The sequence below is a fragment of the Phalangium opilio genome, unplaced genomic scaffold (genome assembly GCF_054372755.1).
Source record: "Phalangium opilio isolate 3A_F unplaced genomic scaffold, DU_Popi_V2 ptg000209l_1, whole genome shotgun sequence".
In the NCBI taxonomy this organism is placed as follows: Eukaryota; Metazoa; Arthropoda; class Arachnida; order Opiliones; family Phalangiidae; genus Phalangium; species Phalangium opilio.
In genome coordinates, this window is record NW_028324217.1 from 9,261,932 (window position 1) to 9,284,711 (window position 22,780).

A 22,780-nucleotide genomic window follows, 5' to 3' on the forward strand; every position below is an offset into this window, starting at 1 on the left:
CCACTTTACCAAGTATACACAATTCTTTCAAGAGTGTGTAAGATATTTCTTGAAATATCAATTATGCTCAAAATATAGTGGTAAAGTGATGTTGATTTTAAATGTTTACTGTTTATTTGTATCTTATTTATCGAATGAAATACTTTTAATATTTTTAAACCTATATTATAGATCATTCATTCCTATCATTCCAACGAGGTCACATGTCCGTGACGTCACAGGCAATTGGGCATTCGCCGCATTCCTGAGTCTCAGTCTGGAAAAAAACAGTGCGTGGTTGGCGTGAGGAGGAATTTTCATGCTTACAAAATTAACGTTTCTTGGATTAAATTTGCTGTAAATTTGTGGATTTCAGAAAGAATTAAAGTTATAATTAAAACCAGGTAAGCGAAAATGTTTCTATGGCGATATTATTTAAAAACAAACTGGTTTTCAATGGAATGTTGATAATGGGGAAGGGAGTAGACCTTAGGCCTATTATAATAATCAGTCAAATTTATGCTGAATATTGTGATAGAAGATTGTAGACCGTCGATCATTCGATCCTAATATTTTTATTGAATTATCAAATACGAACTTGAAGAGTGTAGTTGTTACTTAAGGTTTATGAAAGTGTCAGTTTTAAGTATGAGGGGTTGGCTAGTTGAGCATGCTTTTATTCAAATCAAATATTATTTTTAAAATGTGACATTTTTTATTGTTGTTCCAACTTCCACAATCGTGATTTGTCGAGTAAAATAATTAAATCTAAGAGTAAGACAGACTGGAGTGGAAGCCAGAAAGGTAAAAAAATCCATTAAAAATAAGGAATTTTGGAAAGCTTTCAAATTAAATGAATTAAAATTTAAAATTTAAGTTTGGCTCAAGTGCCATTTACTGAGCATTTTTTTAAATTGAAAATAAAGTTCATATTCGTGTTAAATTAGTTAGAAATCAAATAATGCAGTTTAGCCTATGTCTTCATGTTGACTTTAAAAATTAACGTTCGCAAGTTGGGTTACGTTAAGTTAGGTTTACTTTAAATTCAGGTCAATTTAAGCTAAGATCGCGCTTTTTTTCTGTTCAAAAAATATTGCAGTTCAAAAAAAATATTTTTCTTTGCATTGCAAAAACCTTTCTGACAAAGATTTTTAGTTGTAACAAATTTTAGGATTCTGACCAAGACAGGGTTCATACAAACCTGGAAAACAGGGAAAACCTGGAAAAATCAGGGAATAAATAGTTGACAAAAACCTCAGGGAAAATTCAGGGAAATAAATAGTTGACAAAAACCTCAGGGAAAATTCAGGGAAATTTCGAATTTTTAGTAAAATTCAGGGAAATCAGGGAAATTTTTGTCAAACAGGGGCTGAGTAATTAAGCAAAATGTTCATAAAAACACCCTCCATAGGATTAACATTACAACATACTTTGGAGGCCCGTAACTCTGTTTCTACTAGAGATAGGGGGATGTCCTTTTAGTATGTTATAGCTCAATTTGTCCCCCATCCAACCATCCTAAAAACGTAGGTCTACGACAAACAGGGGCCGAGTAATTAAGCAAAACGTAAACAAACAACCCCCTCCATAGGAATAGCGTTACACTAAACTTTGGAGGCTCGTAACTCTGGTTCTACTAGAGATACGGAAATGTCCTTTTAGTATGTTATAGCTCAATTTGTCCCCCATCCAACCATACTAAACACCTAGGTCTATGACAAACAGGGGCCGAGTAATTAAGCAAAACGTAAACAAACAACCCCTCCATAGGAATAGCGTTACACTAAACTTTGGAGGCTCGTATCTCTGGAAAATTCAGGGAAGTATGTGGGGAAATACCTGGAAATCTCAGGGAAATTTGTTTTCCAAAAGTTGTATGAACCCTGCAAGAATATTGACTTTATTTTCGATTTGAAAAAGGGTTCGGTAATCTGAACTTGTTTCAAAAATCTTCCCGAACCAAGTAGAGAATTTTTCATACTATCCAACCCATTGTTAAATAGCTAAAGTAGATCTAAATAATAAAGGATGTAGGTCTACAGAGTAAATTATCCAATTTATTTTGATGCTAGTATCCGTGGAGTGGAGTCATATACTCTTTGTTAGCGATACGTCATTACTTAAACAAATCTAAACTCTTTGCAGCTGCAGCTTTTCTGGGATTTATCTCGATCATATTAACGTTCCAATACTTCTGGGGATGTTTCTATAAATTCTCAGATAACTGTGTTATGGAATGGCAGCCTCCGAATCTTCATTGGATTTACTTTCTAAAGCTGCCGAACTTGTGAATACAGCCATGGCACCTTCCATATCTAGTAAATATGAAATTTTTTATGTTACGATTTCTTGCATGTTTCAAAATTATTTTTTGTTATAATTCATTTACGGGTCAAGGTATTCATAGTAAATGAAATATGGGCAGGGTTGCCACGGGTCAGGGAACACCTGTAAAAGTCGGAATTTAAAAATTTCATTTCAGTAAAGTCAGGGAATTTGATTTTAGTGGGTAAAATTTCTGGGTGATAAGTCTTTATTGAAAGAGTAATGAAAGTTTCTCCTCATCTTCTCTTAACACAGAAAACTCTAGAGCAATCCTTACAAATGTCTAGAATTCTTTTTATAAAGTAAACTCCTTTAAAGGGAGGGTGAAGTAGAAAATCAAGTGATTTTTTATCGATTCTTCTACTAATTATAAGACCAGTCTGAGTAGTGAAACATTCAGGAAATACTTCTGAATCATTTTAAAATTCAAATTAGGTTCAGATTTTAAGGATAATTTTAAAGAAGGTCCTCCGACCAATCGCGTAACATCCTGCCTTTTTATTAACAAAATTCTCGTGGCACGTTCCATGTTGAATGAAATTTATCACGAGATTTGATAAAATTCGCGCGCGACGTGATAATCGTGGCGCGAGACAAGGAGCGTGCCACGAGAATTTTGTTAATAATAAGGCAGGACGTTACGCGATTGGTCGGAGGGGGATACTTCAAATTATTCTTAAAATCGAAACCTAATTTGAATTTTAAAATCATTCGGAGCTGGTATTTCCTGAATGTTTCACTGTACAGACTGGTCTTATAATTAGTAGAAAAATCGATAAAAAATCACTTGATTTTCTACTTCACCCTCCCTTTAAAAAATCTCTTAGACTGTTATTTATAGTTAAAATGTTTCTTAATCATTTTGGTGCAACAAATACATTGGAAAACTAACTTAATGTAGAGAGTTTGTTTAATTATAAAAGCACTTAAAACGTGCTGCAAACATTTACACTTTCGGCCTAAAAAGGTCAGGGAAAATCTCAGAAAAAGGTCAGGGAAAATCTCAGAAAAAGGTCAGGGAATATGCATAGTTATCAGACTAGGAGGATTTGTAACATTTACACCAGGAGGCGAGGCTACTTTTTTTTACTGTACTTTGTATGTCAAATAGCTTATCCTCCTGGTGTAAATGGTATAAATCCTCCTAATCTGAAAACTAGTACTAAGTCATGCAACGTCAGGCTACCTTCCACTAGTGCTAAAAAAACATGCCAGGAGGAAAAGCTTATATAGCTTTCATTCTGTTAAAAAAAGTTGCATACCATAATGGCGCTGGGGGCGGAGTTAAGCCCGAATTGCCAAGTCCCTATTCAGGAAAAGTATGCTTGCAAATATCAGGTTATTTTGTTTTAATTTTTTATGGACAATTTATGAAATAGAATAGCTAGTAAGCCATGGAGTAATAAAAAGATTGGGATAATTATGTCACAAATGAACTACAGTTCCCGTTTTAGTGGAATTAATTTTACCAGGGATAGATTTAATTTTAGAAGTAGGAATGGAGAACAGAGTAATCTGGGCGCGCGTCAAAGTCCCGGACCCCCTTCCACGGGACGGGGGGAGGGTATGAAAGAAGAGGCGGGTCATAGCGACAGAGGTAAAAAAGAATTACGTATTTTTCGCCGTCCCCGTCAGCAACGTCATAAAAACGTAGTTTAAGTGAGCCAATCAGATAATTTAAAATTTTCGTTACGTGTTGGAGGGAGGGGCTCTATACTGGGTGGTCTATGAGTCGGACTGAAGTAAATACTAAACGTTCTCCATTCCATTCCTACTTCTAAACTTAAATCTATCCCTGATTTTACTTATTCTGGATAAATAGTCTCGCAAATATAAATTTTTATTTTTGGATGAGAACTTAAATTCAAGCTTGCATTGAGTTTGAGGTACTAGGATAATAAAAATTTCCCACACACAGTTAACAAAGTTCATGCTAGGCGGGTTTCCTCCTCTATGGATCCATTCTTGAAAATAAGCTATTTAAAAATCCGCCCTATTTTAGACCCCTGGAAAAATATGGGGTGCTCCTTAAAGTTTGCTTTGTTCTTATTTAAACTTTAGATAAAAATATACCAGAGAGGTTTTACGCGGCTAAAATAGAATAATTGTAGGTCTAAGCCTTGAAATTCTTAATATTTTTAGTGTTTATATTGAAACCTTTATGGCAATCACTTTAAATTTCAACGTGAAGGTAGAAATACCCCGAAAATTAAGTCATGCGGAATTTTAAGGTGTTACGAGATGGCTTTTTTTATGCATTCTTCTTTAACAAGACCTACATCATGTAGTTTTGGTAAAAAAGGAATCGAAGGGACACTTAAATGATAGCTCGAACATACGTCATGTAATGTAGCTTAAGATTTTAGTAGAATTGCACTGATAGAGACCTAGCAGACGACGCAATTTCTTTTTCACCATATATGACCTATGCTCAGGGACGGAAATAAGAAAAAATTCTTATAGGACATTTGTCCAGTGACACCCCCGTTTTTAAAGGACATTGTCCACTGGACTATGCAAAAATAGTGTCGCATCTTCATTGCCAAGCTATTAAAACTTCGGAATATTTATTGGTCAAAATGTCCAGTGACCCCCTTAGTTTTTAAAGAAAATATGGAACATTTTTAAAATTTATTGGACAATGCCCAGTGTCCTGTGCTTATTTCCAGCCCTGCCTATGCTTTGGTCGTTATAGGTAGTGAACAAAGGGGTTAAAAATTCATCTATTGATCGTGTTACGTCATGCCCCGCTTAGCCAATCTGGCGTATCCCTCACTTTAAGTTCGCCGCATGTTGACGAAAAGGGGAGGAGACATCTTAAGCCACCCCTCTCTGGCATCTCCCTATAGGCACTAAGTGTTAAATTCTCCCCTACTGAATTCCCCAGCTTATCCAATCAGGGGAATTCCTCCACTAGCCTTCCACTTTGTAAAGCTCACCGCCATTTGGGGGGAAATGGGAGGAGCCCTCTGAATCCACACCTTGAAAGAGCTACTAACAATTCTGTTGTGACGTCATATTCTCCTATCTTTTATGTCAGTTCAAATGACCATATTGGAAGTCGTCTGCTTTGATAATACCAATTTATACTATTAATAGCTGTCTATATGAACTTATGCGCATTGGTAAACCTGGCGGGAAATTTAGCTTATACCTCCATGTCCAATAAAGGACACAGGAACGTAAGACGTAAAGACCAATCTGGTATAGTCTGCTGCCACGAACTTTCTCGTGGCGTCACACCCTCCTATCCCTTACCTCGGTTTTGGCGACCATATTGGAAATCGTCACCTCAGGCCATACAATTTAGACTACCAATATTGACGTCACGTCCCCGTAGCTCCTCCCCTCTCAGTACTACTCAATAGGGAGAGGGCGTTTGTCAGGGAGGGAAAGAACATCCGACGTCATTTTATACCTCTACTTAGGGGAGCGTTTTTAGGCGCGATACTGAAATTCCCCCGGTAGGGGGGGGATGGAATCGAGGTAAGAGATATAAGCCTATGACGTGGCAAGAATGGGTTTGCCCTCTCCCTATGCACCCAAAAAGAAACTACTATAGAGCTATTTCAATTCGGGGGAAAGGAGAGCTTTTGAGGCGGGGTTTCGCCAGTCCCCGCCTAGGTGCCATGTTGTGCGGGAAATTTAGCATAGAGTTCTTCAGCGGCCCGCACGGAGGGTGGGTGAAAACCGGCTCCGTTTATTGGCAGGCCAAACTGTGACGTTTCCCCCCTTCAACTGATATAGCTCTATAGTAAGGTTTAAAAATTCGGTAACTTTTCTAAAATTTAGGAGATATTTAGAAACCAGAAAGTCATAAAGGAAATCGTGTAAATCTCTAAAAATATTCTAAATGAATTCTTTAATTTATTTTGAGAAATGACAGAATCAATTAAAATTAAAAATAAAATTAAAACCATGAAAAATATCCTCAAATTATTACCACAAATCCAAAAAGAAAATTCAAACGAAACCTTGTTTAATAATTTGAAAATAAAAAAATTAGAAGTTCCAGCAAAAATACAAATTCAGAAAAAGTCGCTGGAGATGCAAATTTAATTTCCGTAACAGCAAAAATGTGATAATTTAAGTATCCCTTGAAGGGGCTGTCGAAATGTTTATTCCCCCCCCCCCTTGCGAAAGGCTTTTTTAGCGCGGTACAAATCTAGAATGGTTTTGGGGGTGTTAGTGGGGGTATGGAAAAGCAGATTTCAGTTTTTAAAGATGCATGCTAGGATACGCATACCAGAAATTCTTTCGCTTAAACCCCGTTTTTACACACCCCTCCTTCCTTCCTTTACTCGTTTCTCTTACACTCAATTTTAAAACAGCTTTCTTGCCTTCCCCCTTTTTTAACTTAGAATTCTGTCCCCTTTTAACAACCTTCTTGAAGAATTAAGATAATTTCCACAGTCTCTTAACAACTCTGGCATTATTTATAGTTTTTATCTACCACCTGTGATTAGATATTCACATCGTAGATTATAGAAACGAAGTTTGTGTGTCTGTCTGTTTGTGGCGGAGAACTGGCTTTAAAGGGAAGGTGAATTGGAAAATAAAGTAATTTTTTATCGATTCTTCTACGTATTATAAGACCAGTCCGAGTAGTGAAACATCCAGTAAATATCTCCATATACAGCTCTATCATATGCCCCTTCTATCATGTCGATTTGGTTTGGGTGTTAACCCTCCTAGCTTTGACGCGTTTTGCGTAGCCAATCACAAGACAAAAGGAAGTGACGTTTCGAATTTACACACCCCCGGACTCCCCCTCCCTTCTCCCGCTCCTAACACTAGCAGACACGTGACTGATGTCTCCTTTCGCTAAGCCCCGCCCAAACCTTATCGAGAGGTTAGTTATATAGATTCATGATATCTCCGAATGATTTTAAAATTGAAATTAGGTTGAGATTTTAAGGATAATTTGAAATAAGGACCTCTTGTCTTCTTGTTAACAAAATACTCGTGGCACGCTCTATGCCAAATGAAATTTATCGCGAGTTTTGATCAAATTTGCGCGTGATGTGATAATCGAGGCGCGAGATGTAGAGCGTGCAACAGGAAGGCAGGACGTTACGCGATTGGTCAGAGGTCCTTATTTCAAATTATCCTTAAAATGTGAACCTAATTTTAATTTTAAAATCATTCGGAGACTGTATTTCCTGAATGTTTCACTATACAGACTGGTTTTATAATTAGTGGAAGAATCGATAAAAAATCACTTGATTTTCCACTTCACCCTCCCTTTAAGCATAGATTTGCTACCAGTTACCGTGTTACGAGGCCGTATTATGAAAGAGAGTTGGTACAATTATAGATAGTTACTACGAATATTGTCGTGACGTCACACCCTCTTTTCACTTACCTTGCCAGCTTTGGCAATTCAATTAAACTATCAATACTGTCACGTGACTCATCGCCATCACGGTAACTGCAATGGAGAGATTTCAGTTAGGGAAAGAGCAAGGAGTTGAGATTCGTGACGTAATTTACGCAGTCAATCGGTCATAGTGGGTTGAATGAAAAGTTCATATATATATTATTTATATGTACTTTTCATTCAACCCACTATATATATATATATATATATATATATATATTCTCGTAAAGCTACGCCTGGTGAGGCGTTGTCAAAGGCTTAGTACAGACTAAATAGGAAGATGGGCAGTGCAAAACTAACCGCGTGTAGTCAATTCTGGCTTGTCGTTCTCGAACTACCTCGAGCTGTAAGTCTCTAGCATTACGAAGTATAGCTAGTGTCATACTTATGGAACAAATCTTATAAACTTATGATATAGGCTAATTTCCTTTTGGAGCTTCCGGTTATTAGTGTTGGCGTGGCGGCAGTTTTCTATTTATATTAATTCCGAAATATCATCAAAATCTCCAAGAAGTGTAGAGTTAACTCTAACACACGTAGATTACGTAACTCGTAGTGGCGCTTGTTAAAGATTAAGCTGTGTTTAGGTGGGTTCTCATTAGACTAAAACATGCTGTCAATTTTCGTTAGAATAATTAATAGGTATTGTAAGAATGCTGACGATGGCCGTTATAGCTCCAGTTGTAACATATTTTAAGTATTTTATTACTTAACTCGACGAGAAAAGTGTTATACTTATCAAGCTAATTAAACGAGGGGCTAATGTCTCTCAGCCCAGATTAAGGCCCGGGTTACGTGAAATCTTTTTAGCACTGGTAAGGGTTTAGCTTTTAAATATTACTTGAAAGTTACCTGTTACGCTGAAGTATAATGAATCTGACCGATACATAAACATTCTTAAAATATAGAATTACAAGCATTTTTAAAATGGTCAAATATAAACTGAATAATTCTTCAGTTTCTAGTTATGTTGGAACCCACGTTTCGTCTTCTGATCCATTGCTTTTGACACATAACAATTTGTACTATCTCGCTTTTATTGAAAAAAATGTTCGTGAACATTCCCTCCATAGGATTAACATTACACTATACTTTGGAGGCTCATAACTCTGGTTCTACTAGAGATACGGGGATGCCCTTTGATTATGTAATAATCCTATTTGCCCACCCCCCCCCCCCTCCTTCGTTAACATTTGCTCCATAGGATACTCCATATACGGGAAAAACCTGGAAACTCGGGGAAGTATATGGGGAAAAACCAGGAAACAGAAAAATTGCCGGTGTCTTTCAATATCGATGAATTTAAGATTTCATCAATAGAACACCGTAATCATAACTTGTAAACCGTGGCCCTTAGGGCAAAATGTGATGGATAATTTTCGACTAAAAATCCCCCCCATAGAACCCAGTAGTATTTTTTTACTAGTACAAAAATATCGAATCGCTGCCTAAGTTAATCAAGGCCTGTGCGCGGTAGTTTTGAAGGGGGCGACTTTTAAAGAAACGAGACTTATTTTTCTCTCTATTTTACCGTGAGATGGCATTGATAGCTGGACCGAAACGCACGCGAAAATGAATGAATATTTCAAATTCTTTAAATTCATCTAACAGCGCTCTCATGTGAGAAAATTCGGCAACTTAAATTACCAAACGGTAAATAAAAATCGGCGCCGCGCACAGGCCTTGATTAACGTAGGCAACGATCGAATCTACTAAAAAATTTTGTCTGATTTTAGAACACGAAAGCGTTTCATTAGTTGCCAGAAACATTGATTGTATCCCTTTAAATTCAGTATGAAACAGTGTAATTCATATCCATTCGTTCACGCGAACAGATTCAATTTTATTTCGGATTCTTTTAGTGTTTTATTACTGTGTAATTTAGGCTTACCTCAAAAAAAAGCCCGCAGTATAAATAAATATCTCGAAATCTTTCCCTAAATAATGTTTGGCTTCTATAAAAATTTATTTTTGGAATCGTGCCTCTCCCCTTTTTTCTTCCCCTTAAATTTTTGGCTTTTTTTATGTTTTCTTGAATTAACATTTCTGAAATAGTTTGTCTTTCTCGCGATTGTAGTTAAGAAACTTCTTTTTAAATTTAAGCTATTAATTTCGCTAATCTCGAGAGTAAATGATGGTTTTACAAGCGCGAGGTTCTAGAAATAATTAGTCATCGGTTAATTACATTTTTTAAAGGAAATAAAATATTTTAAATAGACGAGAGAGTTGGTGGAGCGCTTTAATTGCAATTATTTAAGCTATGCAGGGTGTTTCATAAAAGGTAGTAGGATCCTAGCAAGTACAGGGCCATTTCGAGTCGAAAATTTCCATGACATCTTGCCCTAAGGGCCACGGTTTACAAGTTACAGGGTTCATACAAACCTGGAAAAATCAGGGAAATAAATAGTTGACAAAAACCTCAGGGAAATTTGCGTCAAACAGGGGCCGAGTAATTAAACAAACATTCCCTCCATAGGATTAACATTACACACCATACTTTGGAGGCTCATAACTCTGGTTATATTAGAGATACGGGGATGTCCTTTGATTATGTAATAGTCATGTTTGCCCCCCCCCTCCTTCGTTAGGAAAAACCTGAAACCTGGAAAATTTAGGGAAGTATAGTATGGGGAAAAACCTGGAAATCTCGGGGAAATATGTTTTCCAAAGGTTGTATGAACCCCGAGTTATGATTAGTAGGAAATTGAAAGACAGTGCTAATTTTATTAAGGGTTCATCCGTAAAACATTTAATTATAACTTAAAAATGGAGGCCCCTACGGCAAAATATCGTAGAAAAGTTTCGACTCTTATTTCGTTCCTACCACTCTTTTTATTCCATGCTGTTATGCAATAACCAACGTAGTTATGCGCTGATACACCGTTATTTAGTTAGTTATTTAGTGTGAAAAGGCAGTGAACGCGATTCTATGAATATTGCAATCGAGGCACAAGGACGTTCGTTTTTGAAGTTCAGTATAAAAAGCCCCTCGACTTTAAAAGGGGTTGTGTAACCTTTGTTATAAGAGTTTGTGCCAGTGCGGAATCATTTTTAAACTCGTCCTATAAATAAAGAATTTCGCGTTGTTTGATTGTCACGTATGAACATATATTGTCCCTGACCCACCAGTTTTTCGACTTAAAAACTAGTTTTCATACACAATAATAGAAAGCCTTTCCTAACTGGGAGGCGATTAGTAGCGGCGAGGTTGCTTTCAAAATTCCATAGACATTGGGAACAGTTAGGCCTAGTGGATTTAATTTTTTTGGCAAACGAAATTGTGCAATTTGTTACTGCGAAAGGTTTATTTATGATTGTGTGTGATTTTCTACGATTTACGGAAAGTGAAAACATGTATGCTAAGTTAGAAATGGCAATTATAGTGTCGTGGTCACTGTATCCCTCAATTATTGAATTGGGCAGGCATTTCTCAAGTTTATGCGGCATTTTTCGTGAATTTACAGCATTGCAAAATAGTTTTTGCCCTTGTTTTTTACAAAAACACCATCAAATTATATGATTAAAGTGAATGTGAAGAAGGCATCAGTGAGTTGGTAAAAATTATTTGAAATACGTCACCAGTTCCCCTTACCTATGTTTTTAAGTTGGGAATTTTTAAAGTAGTCCCTGGGACCAGTGAGGCTCGGGGTTTGAATTAAAAAAGTGGTCCAACGAATTAGTGAACTGGTTTTGGACGTGTCTTATTTGAAAGCCTTAACACCAATACCTTCTTTACAAATGAAATAACTCAGAAAAATTTCGAAAATCCTTTTTATGATGAAGGACCTGACAACGTTCAGAGATAGAACCAACTGCCATGATCACGGAAACATTAGATGGCTATTTATATGTTCTCAGGGCTTATGTGGGTTCTTGCGCACACGCTTTCCTACGAAGTTTTGTCTTTAAACTGTCTCTGTTTTTCAAATGAACTCCGACAGTAGAGCGTGGAACTGAAGTATCGGAAGATAGTTTTTGTTAAAATATTTATCATTTTCCTCACAATAGCGATTAAAACTACATCAACGAAAGATTTGCCAACGAGAGGGAAAAAATTGATGAGAACTCGAAGCCGACGGAATTTGCCCATTACAAGTGTGACTGATAACAAGAAGGATAAGAATGGAGTATCACCCCAATTGTACGTTTGTTGAAGACTTGAAGTTGTTTTTAATCTCACTCTAAATATTTTTACTTTTCATTATATCAAAATGTACACCATGCATGCCCTTTCAGATCTCCGAAGAAAGATTCATCAATGTTATCATTCGCCTATATATTTCCAAAAGGACCACCGGCGGCTGAAAACGAGAACAATTTTGTTTCGCACATGAGTTCTAGTTACCCTCCTCCACCACCTTATACTTGTCCCGGTGATTCGCTCCTAATAAAATCTAACAAGGCTTCTTCCTACCCCCGTGAATCATTCTATAATGGACCACCGTCCCCCCCCGTTTTTGTTATGGACACCAGTTCCGCCGAAGACGAACTGGACGACGATAGGCCCTTGGATATGAGTAAAAAATGCGGAAGTAGCTATGACTCGCGGCAACAACAAGCCCGCCCATCGGTTATCACCTGCGCGTCAGCTCTCTATAGTGCAAAATGCCATCATGTAGACAAATCTTGCCTTTGCTCTCCAAATCAGGCTTTGATGAAGAAATCGGAATCAGAAGGAGAAAATAGCGACGAATGCATTGTGGAACCCAGGACTGGACATCGCCGAGAGATATCTTCCGGTAAGTTTGAATTAAGGTTCGTTTTTGTTAGTTTTAACATCAAGTTCAAGCTAAGACGCTAAGCTGAACGTGAAGGGCAATTCTATTTCTAACATAACGTTTTGAAATTCAATAAAGGGGTGTAGAATGTGTTATGTAGGTGTTGATCTGTATCAAGCTTATCTTACGTCAAATAGAGCTCTATTGTGCATGCGTGAATTTCGTAGGGCTATAAATGCATTGCGAATGGGAATGGGTAAATTCGGTATTTTCTTTCAATCAGAAGTAAGATGAGACTAGAAGTAAAGAGCTCTAGCATTGGTAATAGATCCTGGCACTAGTGAACAAATTTGAGAGGATTTTATGCCGCTTCCATCGCGCCTACACTAGAGAGAAAAAAATTGGTCGCGTTCCAAAAAATTTCCTATCCCCTTCCCCTCATCCTAAAGCCGCGGAACACGGACGCGGGGGCTTGAATCTAGTTCGGCCGTCTACCGCCGCGAGCGTCTCACGTTTTGGAGGGAAAACTCAGAAACCGCTACCAGAGGGCCAACCATTGGTGTGTTATCAAGAATATTCACTTTCGCCAAGTGAAGAATTTGGTTAGCTCGATACTTCTAGTCCCTTATCCTACTTCTGGTTCAATCTGTCAGACGAGTGCTTTGGGGTCTACTGGCCCTGTAATAAAAACGTTGCAAGGTTTCAACATTTTAAGTGGCCATTGTTCCGTTTTATAATTATATGGCCATTTTGAAAAATATCCTTATTTCTCACCCTGACGCTTTCAATGTTAAGCAGACGACTGTCATGTGACATAGCCCAATCACTGCCCCTGGAAATAGTAACAATACTACTACAAAATATAGTTCTTGACACGCCAATATATAACACATTTTATATCCCTTCGTTTTTTTTTTTTTGCACAAACAACTTAGTTCCTTAAAGTTTAACACATGGTTGGATGTGTGAGGGGAAATATGTTTTCACACTATAGGATAGGCAACTCATTTTCAGTATTTAAGCCCCAGATTTTTGATCCTGAAAATGAGTTTTTCTTTCGTCTCTTGTCAGCACGTCCAAATCTACGTTACATAGAGACCTAGCTTTGGGCGTGCTGACAACCAAAGCTGGAACAGAGTATGTATTGAATAATAATAGCAAAAACGGATTTATGGGATAAGAACGTCGGATCGTACCTTTAGCCTCTAGTACCATCCTCGCATACTTTATTGAGAAACTTCGTCTGCTTATATTTTGACTCCACCCACAAATTCGATCTCTAGAAGTAGCTATATACAGAATTTGTGGGTGGAGTCAAAATATAAGCAGACGAAGTTTCTCAATAAAGTATGCGAGGATGGGGAGTGAATTCGCTAACTCCGACGTTCTTATCCCATAAATCCGTTTTTGATAATAGCGAGTTGCCTATCCTGTAGCGTGAAAACAAATTTCCTCACGAGCATTCTTCATCCATAGTTTGATAAATCGATTAAATATAATCTAACTAGTCTGTGGTAAATTTTATTTGCGATTTTGACATAAAATTGTCAGTTAAAAGTTTTTGGAGAATTATTTGAACAACAAACCTTAAATGAATGTAGGTATGTGCGACCCGGTTATCGATGAGCATTTCAGACGTTCCCTGGGTAAAGATTATTCTGAGATTTTTGCAAGTACAACAAGCAACACTGTCGTGACCAGTGGTAAGCATTTTTTTTATCAAAACTCTTTTCAATAAACTTAGTTAAAACCTTTTTTTTTTTTTTGATTTCAGTTGACGATCATTTTGCCAAGGCATTAGGTGATACGTGGCTCAGGTTGCAAAAACCAGAGTCTAAGGACTGTAATATGACTAAAACTTCCAGTCTGAAACATACTCCTAGTTTGGTTACCTTGTAAATATACTACTATTTGTATAAATCTGTCGAAAAAAAAAAAAATAACTGCAGCCGATAGCTTACAGCGTCTTTCAGAGAAAGGGAACAGTTTATGGTTTTGTGGTTTCTACTTTTTATTTTACACATACAAATAGAAATGAAATAAAAATACAAGCGAAGTTTTTACTGGGTGTCCCAAATACATTCATTGTTTAGGGTAAAAAAGAAATTTTGTCAAAAAAAAAAAAAAAAAAAAAATACAAAAACAAATTTGAAAAGCATCCTTTATAAACTGTGATATATAAATACTATCAATATAATATTAAAACTTTTACTTTATCATGTAATATAAAACATTTGTAAAACATAGTAGTGTTGCTAATTAAAAACTACATTTTCAGCCTCACACTGTGCTTTATTAAATTTAAATTTTACGTCAAAAATATTCTGGGTCACGTGATTGTAGCCCTATCTGGCAATGCTAAGCTATTTGGAGAAATCCAAATCACTGTCATTTTTTAAGGTGAAGGCATGGATGAAGGATGCGCGTGAAAAACATTCGATGCTCTACAGGATGTGCAACTCCCTATAGAGCTATTTCAATTCGGGGGGGGGGGAAAGGAGAGATTTTGAGGCGGGGTTTCGCTAGTCCCCGCCTAGGCGCCATATTGTGCGGGAAATTTAGCATAGAGTTCTTCAGCGGCCCGCACGGAGGGAGGGTGAAAACCGGCTCCGTTTATTGGCAGGCCCAACTGTGACGTTTCCCCCCTTCAACTGATATAGCTCTATACTAAAAAGTAGACAAGTCGATACTAGCGCCGCCTGGCTACCAGCGCTGGAAACCCTCGCGGGAAAAATAAAAAATACTGGACATAAGAAGAAAAAAACCACTGTTTTGCTTCTAGCAGACGACGCTAAGGAAAAAAATCGGACAGTAGCGCGTTTTTTCCCCATGTCCAGTATTTTTTATTTTTCCCGCGAGGGTTTCCAGCGCTGGTAGCCAGGCGGCGCTAGTATCGACTTGGCTACTTTTTAGTATAGGGAGTTGCACATCCTGTAGAGCGTCGAATGTTTTTCACGCGCATCCTTCATCCATGGTGAAGGCTCATAGATTTCAAGATTTTCAAGGGGTTGTTCGCATAGTCGCTTCATCTCGTTTTACTTTTATTTATTTTTTTTATATTAAAACTGGGGCCAAATGGGCTTGGCAGAGTCCCGACCCAGGGTGGGGCCAAGCCGGGCTTTCCACATTTGAAAATTGTATCGGGCCTGGCAGGGTCAGGGTTTTCAAATTTTTGGAAATTAAGGGGTCGGGCCGGACTATTGTTCATTTTTCAAAATAAGGGCGGGGCTGGGCCGAAATTGATTCTCGTTTAAATGACCACTGGGACCTCCATAGTTTAATTTTAAAACAATTATGGGACATTTTGAAATTTTATTGGATTTGGATTATCTTCCGTGTCCAGTGCTTATTTCTGGCCCTAAGACTGTTACCATGGATAAAGAATGGGCGCGAGGAAATTTGTTTTCACTCTACAGGATAGGCAACTCCCTATCTCGAATGACAGCTTATTCTGTATATACTCTGTTACAACATCGGTTGGCAGCACGCGCAAAGCTAGGTCTCTATGTAATCTAGCCTTGCGTGGGCTGACAAGAGACAAAAACTTCAGGATATTTTAAACGATTTTAAATCCTGAAGATCCTGAAGTTTTTTGTCTCTTGTCAGCAAGCGCAAGGCTAGATTACATAGAGACCTAGCTTTGCGCGTGCTGACAACCGATGTTGTAACAGAGTATATACAGAATTATACAAAAACGAGTTTTGCTTCGCAGTCCTTAAAAACTGCATTTATACACAATCCTTGGCGACACTTTTTCAAACCCACAAAGGGCCAGAAATTAGAAATTATTAAATGTATTGCAATTTGAAATGAAGTTTAATCGTTATGAGAAATTTGCTTTTAATTGCGTAGTTTAAACTTTTGTTACAATTGGAAATTTTACAACAAAAAGGGTGCTATTGCTCATAGTCCATATATTCAGACTGACATCCAATCGACCGAACTTCTTTCCACGAACCAGGCAGTTGTACTTGAATCCCTATTTCTTTCGTACTGGAAATGTTTTTGGAAATTCTTTGGTCATTGCCGAGATTAACGTTAACCATTGGAATTTCAGGTGTTGAAACCACTGTTTCTATAAGACCAGGTGTAATGTCTAATTCTTCTACAGTACCACTCAATATCGTTAATTTTTCAAAATCTTTCATGGCATCAGAAATTTTTTTTTTCGCCGCAACTGGTTTGTTCACTGCTATATCCGAGGTTACAGAAGGAATCTTACTACTTCCTTCAAAACTAATTTCCCGACTAACGCAATCTTGATGAAACTGCAGAGATAACTTGAGCCTCTTTCTTAAAGTTAAATCATTCAAAACCGCATCATATTCATCATCCTAAAAAAAGTACGATGTTTGATAACAAACGGCCCACTTAAGTTGAACCTATTTACCATGGATAAAGAATGCGCGTGAGGAAATTTGTTTTCACTCTACGGGATAGGCAACTCCCTATCTCGGACGACAGCTTATTCTGTATATACTCTGTTACAACATCGGTTGTCAGCACGCGCAAATATATTTCTCTATGTAACGTAGCTTTGTACGTGCTGTCAAGAGACAAAAACTTCAGGATCTTCAGGATTTAAAATATCCGCGAGTTTTTTAGCTCGAGTGTACGGACCTCTAGGCCTTAGTTTCAAATACGTGTAGCTGTAGGTAATTTCACACGTATTTGAAACTAAGGCCTAGAGGTCCGTGCACTCGAGCTAAAAGAACTCGCGGATATTTTAAATCCTGAAGATCCTGAAGTTTTTTGTCTCTTGACAGCACGCACAAAGCTACGTTGCATAGAGACCTAGCTTTGCGCGTGCTGACAACCAATGTTGTAACAGAGTATATACAGAATAAGCTGTCGCCCGAGATAGGGAGTTGCCTATCCTGTAGAGTGAAAACAAATTTCCTCACGCGCATTCTTTATCCATGTATTTACTATTGAAACTTACCCTTTTTTGGGCTCTTCTTTCAACCCGAGCACTTCTTTCACTCGCTAACTTTACTTTTGACGCCGAAACTTTTAGTTTTTTCGGAAAATTTAAGGTTGGAATCCAATCTGGATCGGCGCGATCCCACCCAGGGCAACCAGACAAAAAATGCAACCCACAGATTTTCAAATTCTCGTAAGCCTTGGCCTTCCAATTTGATGTGTAAAATTTCAATATTCTACCCCAAATTTTACGTCTGGCAACTGGGATTCGATAAAATTTCACTCCGGATGTCCTACCATTCCTACTTTTACAACCGTTTATGCAGCACGAAACCATTTCAATACAACAATATTGAAAAATAAACTGGAATCTTATGCGAAAATCAATGGTTACAAAATACAACTGCCCCCAAACATTGTTCCTGCGCATGCTCACTTCTCGAAATTCCCCCCCCCCTTTTCACCCCCGCTCTACCGGTGAAAACTGAAAAGGTCTTTAGCGTGAAAACAAATTTCCGCACGCGCATTCTTTATCCATGCTGTTACTTTAACCACAGCCCACTCGATCACGCAAGTTGCACGCGCTATAGAAGCCCGTCCAAAGAATTCAAAACCCATGTATTTTCGAGAATCGAGAGGGTGTAGTGGAAAAGCTAGTAAAAACATGAACGAGTCTAGATTTTTGAGACAAAAAGCACTGAAATGTTAGGGGGAATTGTCGAGTTGATGAACAAACTTTTATAGGAAAGTGAAAAATGTAAGCTCTAGCTTCCTGATTTTTTTATTATTTGTAAATTAAAGTACACTAAAAATTTAGAAAATATTTTGAAAGGCTTAGGACTAATAGTTATTTTTCTAAAAATTATCAAACTTTCAGTTTGTGGTTTTTTCAACTCTGGATGACTTCTAGCCATTTTATAACGCGCTGGGCAAATGTTTCAAACATAGAGATACAAGAGGAACAGTTGAGAGTCATTTTTGTGAGGATTTTAAGGCATTCGCCCCTTCGCATGTGTGATGGGGTGAAAGACTGGTGGCGCCCCCCTAGCGACGAGCGAAGGAGTTATTGAGCTTAGAGTAGTGGCACTCTATGTTAACTCCCTATAGGGCATAATAAGTCAAACGCTCGGAGATGCCATTACTCCATTTTATACGGAAAAAAAATTTCCGCGATTCGCGGAGACGAGCTAAGAGCGGAAAAACGTATTTTATAAATTTTACACCTGTAAAATCTTTTAAAAAACACTTGGAACTTGTATTTCTACTTACTTTCGAGGAAATACCACCGTTTTCTGAAGGTAAGAGTCTTTTTTTATACATTTATTAGTAATAAAAGCATTTAAGGCGAGCTAAGCCTTGGTTCCGTATAAAATGGAGTAATGGCATCTCCGAGGGTTTGACTTATTGTGCCCTATAGGGAGTTAACATAGAGTGCCACTACTCTAACTCAATAACTCCTTCGCTCGTCGCTAGGGGGCGCCACTAGTCTTTCACCCCATCACACATGCGAAGGAGGAGAAGCGAAAAATCCCTCACAAAAACTTTCAAGGACCGCTTTCCCCAATAGTTTGTCTAGGCTTTAATAGTGTTATAATGTCTATGGTTTCAAATAAATAAGTTTTCCCCCCAATACTTGTAGTACTTGGTTTCACATATTTGCCAATTAGTTTTAACGACTAGTTAATTGTAATAATAAATCAAATATAAGATATTAAATACAGTATTTTGATGAAGAACGTTATCAGAAGGGAATTCCCTTCTGACGTTATCAGCTGGATTGGTTGGACCTAGTCTTTATTTTTTTACTGAAAAACTATTCACGCTTGAAATTTCAAAATTTGTAGGACTTTAGAAAACGTTACTACGCACCTCTCCTTAAAATTTCACGACATTTGATCCACAAAAAGCGAAATTACGCCCATTTTACTCCAAAAAACGGCATTTTCCCCATAGACATAATGCTAATTCTTAGACTGCTTTGACGAACGTTATCGGTTGGGCCTAGTGTTTATTTTTTTACTGAAAAACTATTCACTCTTGAAACTTGAAAATTTGTAGGACTTTAGAAAACGTTACTACGCGCCTCTTCTTAAAATTTCACGACATTTGATCCACAAAAAGCGAAATTACACCCATTTTACTTCAAAAAACGGCATTTTCCCCATAGACATAATGCTAATTCTTAGACTCGTTGACCAAGGAGTAGGGCTCGGGGATCGGTTAACTATTATTCAAATAAATTAACATACTAAAATTTGTAAAACGAAGATTATACAAAAGTATTTCGTCTCGATTTGTTTTGGAAAAAGGTAGAGTGATGCAATTATTAATCGTAAGTATTTTTTCCGAAAAACTAAAATTTTCAACATAATCAAAAGAATTTTACTCAAAAAAGTTTTTTTGCAATACGTTTTATTCGATTTCGAAAAAAAATTATGATCCATACGATTCTTGATACAAATGTGGTTTTGGTTCCATTTATCGATAAGTAATTGGACGAGTAACCGCCACTATAATTTTTTTACGATAAAATCTGATCTTTTTAAATTGTTTGAGCTCATTATTAACTAAAAAAAGCAAAGTTTTAATCACTGACAAATAATTGTATTAAAAAACCTGATAATGATATGAACTATCAATATCATTGTGATTGGCAATATTTTCAAAAGTATATAATACTTCTCTTCGAGAGAAGTGTACCACAAAGCGTGGTAACATAAGAACATTAAAAGCAACGTTACTAAACCGAATCACATACGCGATAAATAGTACCCTCATCACTACTCAATTAGCACTTGACTATTTCCTAAGGCGTGCACTGTTAAAAAATATTGTCCAAAATTGGATGTAAATGGATCCAAACGGCTGACTCTGAGACAGCACATTTTTAGCCATATCGTAGTATACGATAGGCTCTTAGTTTGACCCGAGTCGTAGTAGTAATAGTAGTAGTAGTAGTAGTAGTACTAGTAGTAGTCGTGGCCGGAGTTTTCGCTTTCGTTATCGTCAGATTTTAGCTTAAAAGGAACTTTATATTACCACAACCCACCCATAGGGGTTACTGGGCTCGGTTAGAGATTTAATTTTAATTAAAATTTTTTCAGGTCAGGGCCGGGGATCGAAAACGGGACGCTGGCGCAGTAGACAAACATTCTAACCACTAAACCATAGAGACTTGATAGAAACCTCGAGTTTTTTATTATTTATTTTTATCTCTAAAATGTCGGGGTGATGTGGGGTGGGGTACCTCTTAATCTGTGGGGTTGGATACTTTTGAATTTTTATCTGTGGGGTCGGATACTTATGAATTTGTATGTTTGGGGTTTTTATATTTATTTTCTTTTTATGTATGTGCTAATTAAATAGATAACGATTTTCCCCGTTTCCTACCGAGCTCCTCATGTGTTTCGTTCTCGTTCGGTAGCTATCGTCATCTATGTTATGTTTGACTGGAACGTTTTGGCGGTTAATTCAAATGTGGGTTTAGATAGAGCTAACATAGTGTTAAATGAGCGTTATGCGTTTGATCATTTTAGCATTGCTAAAGGTAATTCGAGGGGATAATCACTAAAATGCGTAATCTCTATAACTAAACTTTCTCTTTCAAAAGTTTCTGGGCATAAGTCCTTGTTAGAAATTTATAAGATGCGATAAGTGTGCATCGGCAAATTCGGCATAAGTCTATGTTGTAAGCTCATCGAGGGAATTATCACTAAAAACTATCTGTTCTTCGATTCGCCGGAATATTAGAATTAAAGCATAAGTAAATTTATACGGTTATAATTTAATCACTGTTTAGAGAGTAGGGAATCGAGGGGCTATTCACTCTGATTTTATGCACGGTAAATCATTTAAGCATTGAAAAAGATAGCGCTATTCACTCATTAGGGTAAGGTATAGAGGGGTTATCCACTCATTAGGGTAAGGTATAGAGGGGTTATCCACTCATTAGGGTAAGGTATAGAGGGGTTATCCACTCATTAGGGTAGGGTATAGAGGGGCTATTCACTCGTACGATATGGCTACTATTACGAGCCCTTGGGCCGTCTTGTTTTTGGATAACGTAACTAGTGTCCAAAAAGGGAGGGTCGAACGATAAGCCAGATTTGAAGCCTCATCCAAAATTCGATCCAGAATCATATATTAAGGGATCGATTATTACCCAGAAATGGTAAAGATATTATTCACACATCAATCAAACCCGCATTGGACAAATTTCTAACCAATATAGGACTAAAATCAAACCCTCATTGGACAATTTCTAACCGATATTGGACTAATATCGAGCCCATATTGGTTTAATATCTAACCGACATTGGACAAATGTCGAACAATATTGGACTCATATGAAGCCAATATAGAGGCTAGATTTTTTATTTCATCGAGTGATGATTGTTTTGGAAACGTTCTGTTCTCGACTTATTCATCTGTCTGTGTGTTTGTTGGTCTGTCTGCCTGTTGTTACACCCCAGGGGATCGCGTTCGCAGTTTCATAATCTGAACAAAAGGGTTCTCAATTTCCGGATCGTATTCACAGTTGACGGGTATCTGAAAAACTGTACTGACCACTATTCTATTAACTGTCATCAACAATCTAACTACACCATTTTAAGGTGTTTCAGACACTCGCGAAAGAGGCATACTCTAGGAAAAACGTCTCTTAAAACGATACAACTGGAAGTATAATAAGTAACTTCAGATAAAAATAATTAATATCATATAATTTTAATAAACTATTTGAGAAAAACTTCTCTTAACTGAAAAATCTGTAGTCAAAGTTAATAAAAGACGAGTAACGAAGATTGGGTAAGAAGTCGATAGCCTGGATTCAGTTAATAGTTTGTAAAGCGAAAAATTGAGACATTACTCCACTGTATCATGAAACTCTTTCCAAAGTTAATATAGGATGAGTATTGATATCGTTAGTTAATAAAAACGGAATAGAGAAGTCGTTTTCAACTAAATGATCAAAATATGTATGTTTCGAGTGTGTCCTTCTGAAATATAGTTGGCGGTAGGGACGAGTGGATTTTTACTTCTCCTGAGAGACAGGCTTTGTACCTGACGTGTCTGTCTGTGTTTTGTTTTAACTTCTGCAATTGTTTATCAATAAAGAGAAATGATTGCATATCTAGGTAAATAGGTATGTTGGTGATCCTCAAATATTATTTCACTTCCCCTTTTTACTTTAACCCTTTTATATTACATTAACCCCTCTTTGTTCGAGTCTAGGGCGTTTATGTTGAGATAATATGGATGGGTTTCGAAGAAATCCATTTTTGAATTAAATCCAGCATTATCTATTATCCCCTTCTGATGTTACACATTAATTGTTGTTGCTTTTATCGTCATTTCGACGATACGGTAAGCGGTATCACGAGATCCCTATGGCGAAAATATCACAGATAGAGTCCACTAACGTAATAACTATGGCTTTTTACCTCTCCGTGTGACG

The 22,780-nt window shown here is 37.3% G+C and overlaps 2 protein-coding genes across 2 annotated transcripts; one reads left to right on the forward strand and one right to left on the reverse strand.

Moving 5' to 3' along the window:
* Nucleotides 1-224: 224 nt before the first annotated feature.
* Nucleotides 225-14,685, forward strand: LOC149619004 (uncharacterized). The gene is made up of 6 exons (XM_089855103.1): nt 225-383; nt 2,125-2,297; nt 11,693-11,825; nt 11,921-12,423; nt 14,004-14,105; nt 14,177-14,685. Exons 2-6 carry the CDS (start codon nt 2,216-2,218, stop codon nt 14,299-14,301), a joined length of 945 nt encoding a protein of 314 aa, XP_089711229.1. The 5' UTR covers nt 225-383; nt 2,125-2,215; the 3' UTR covers nt 14,302-14,685.
* Nucleotides 14,686-16,217: 1,532 nt separating this feature from the next.
* Nucleotides 16,218-17,801, reverse strand: LOC149619005 (uncharacterized). Its single transcript, XM_089854897.1, has 2 exons — nt 17,345-17,801; nt 16,218-16,736 (listed from the first exon to the last, which is right to left on the reverse strand). The coding sequence occupies exons 1-2, from the start codon at nt 17,753-17,755 to the stop codon at nt 16,299-16,301; spliced, it is 849 nt and encodes a 282-aa protein (XP_089711023.1). The 5' UTR covers nt 17,756-17,801; the 3' UTR covers nt 16,218-16,298.
* Nucleotides 17,802-22,780: the final 4,979 nt, after the last annotated feature.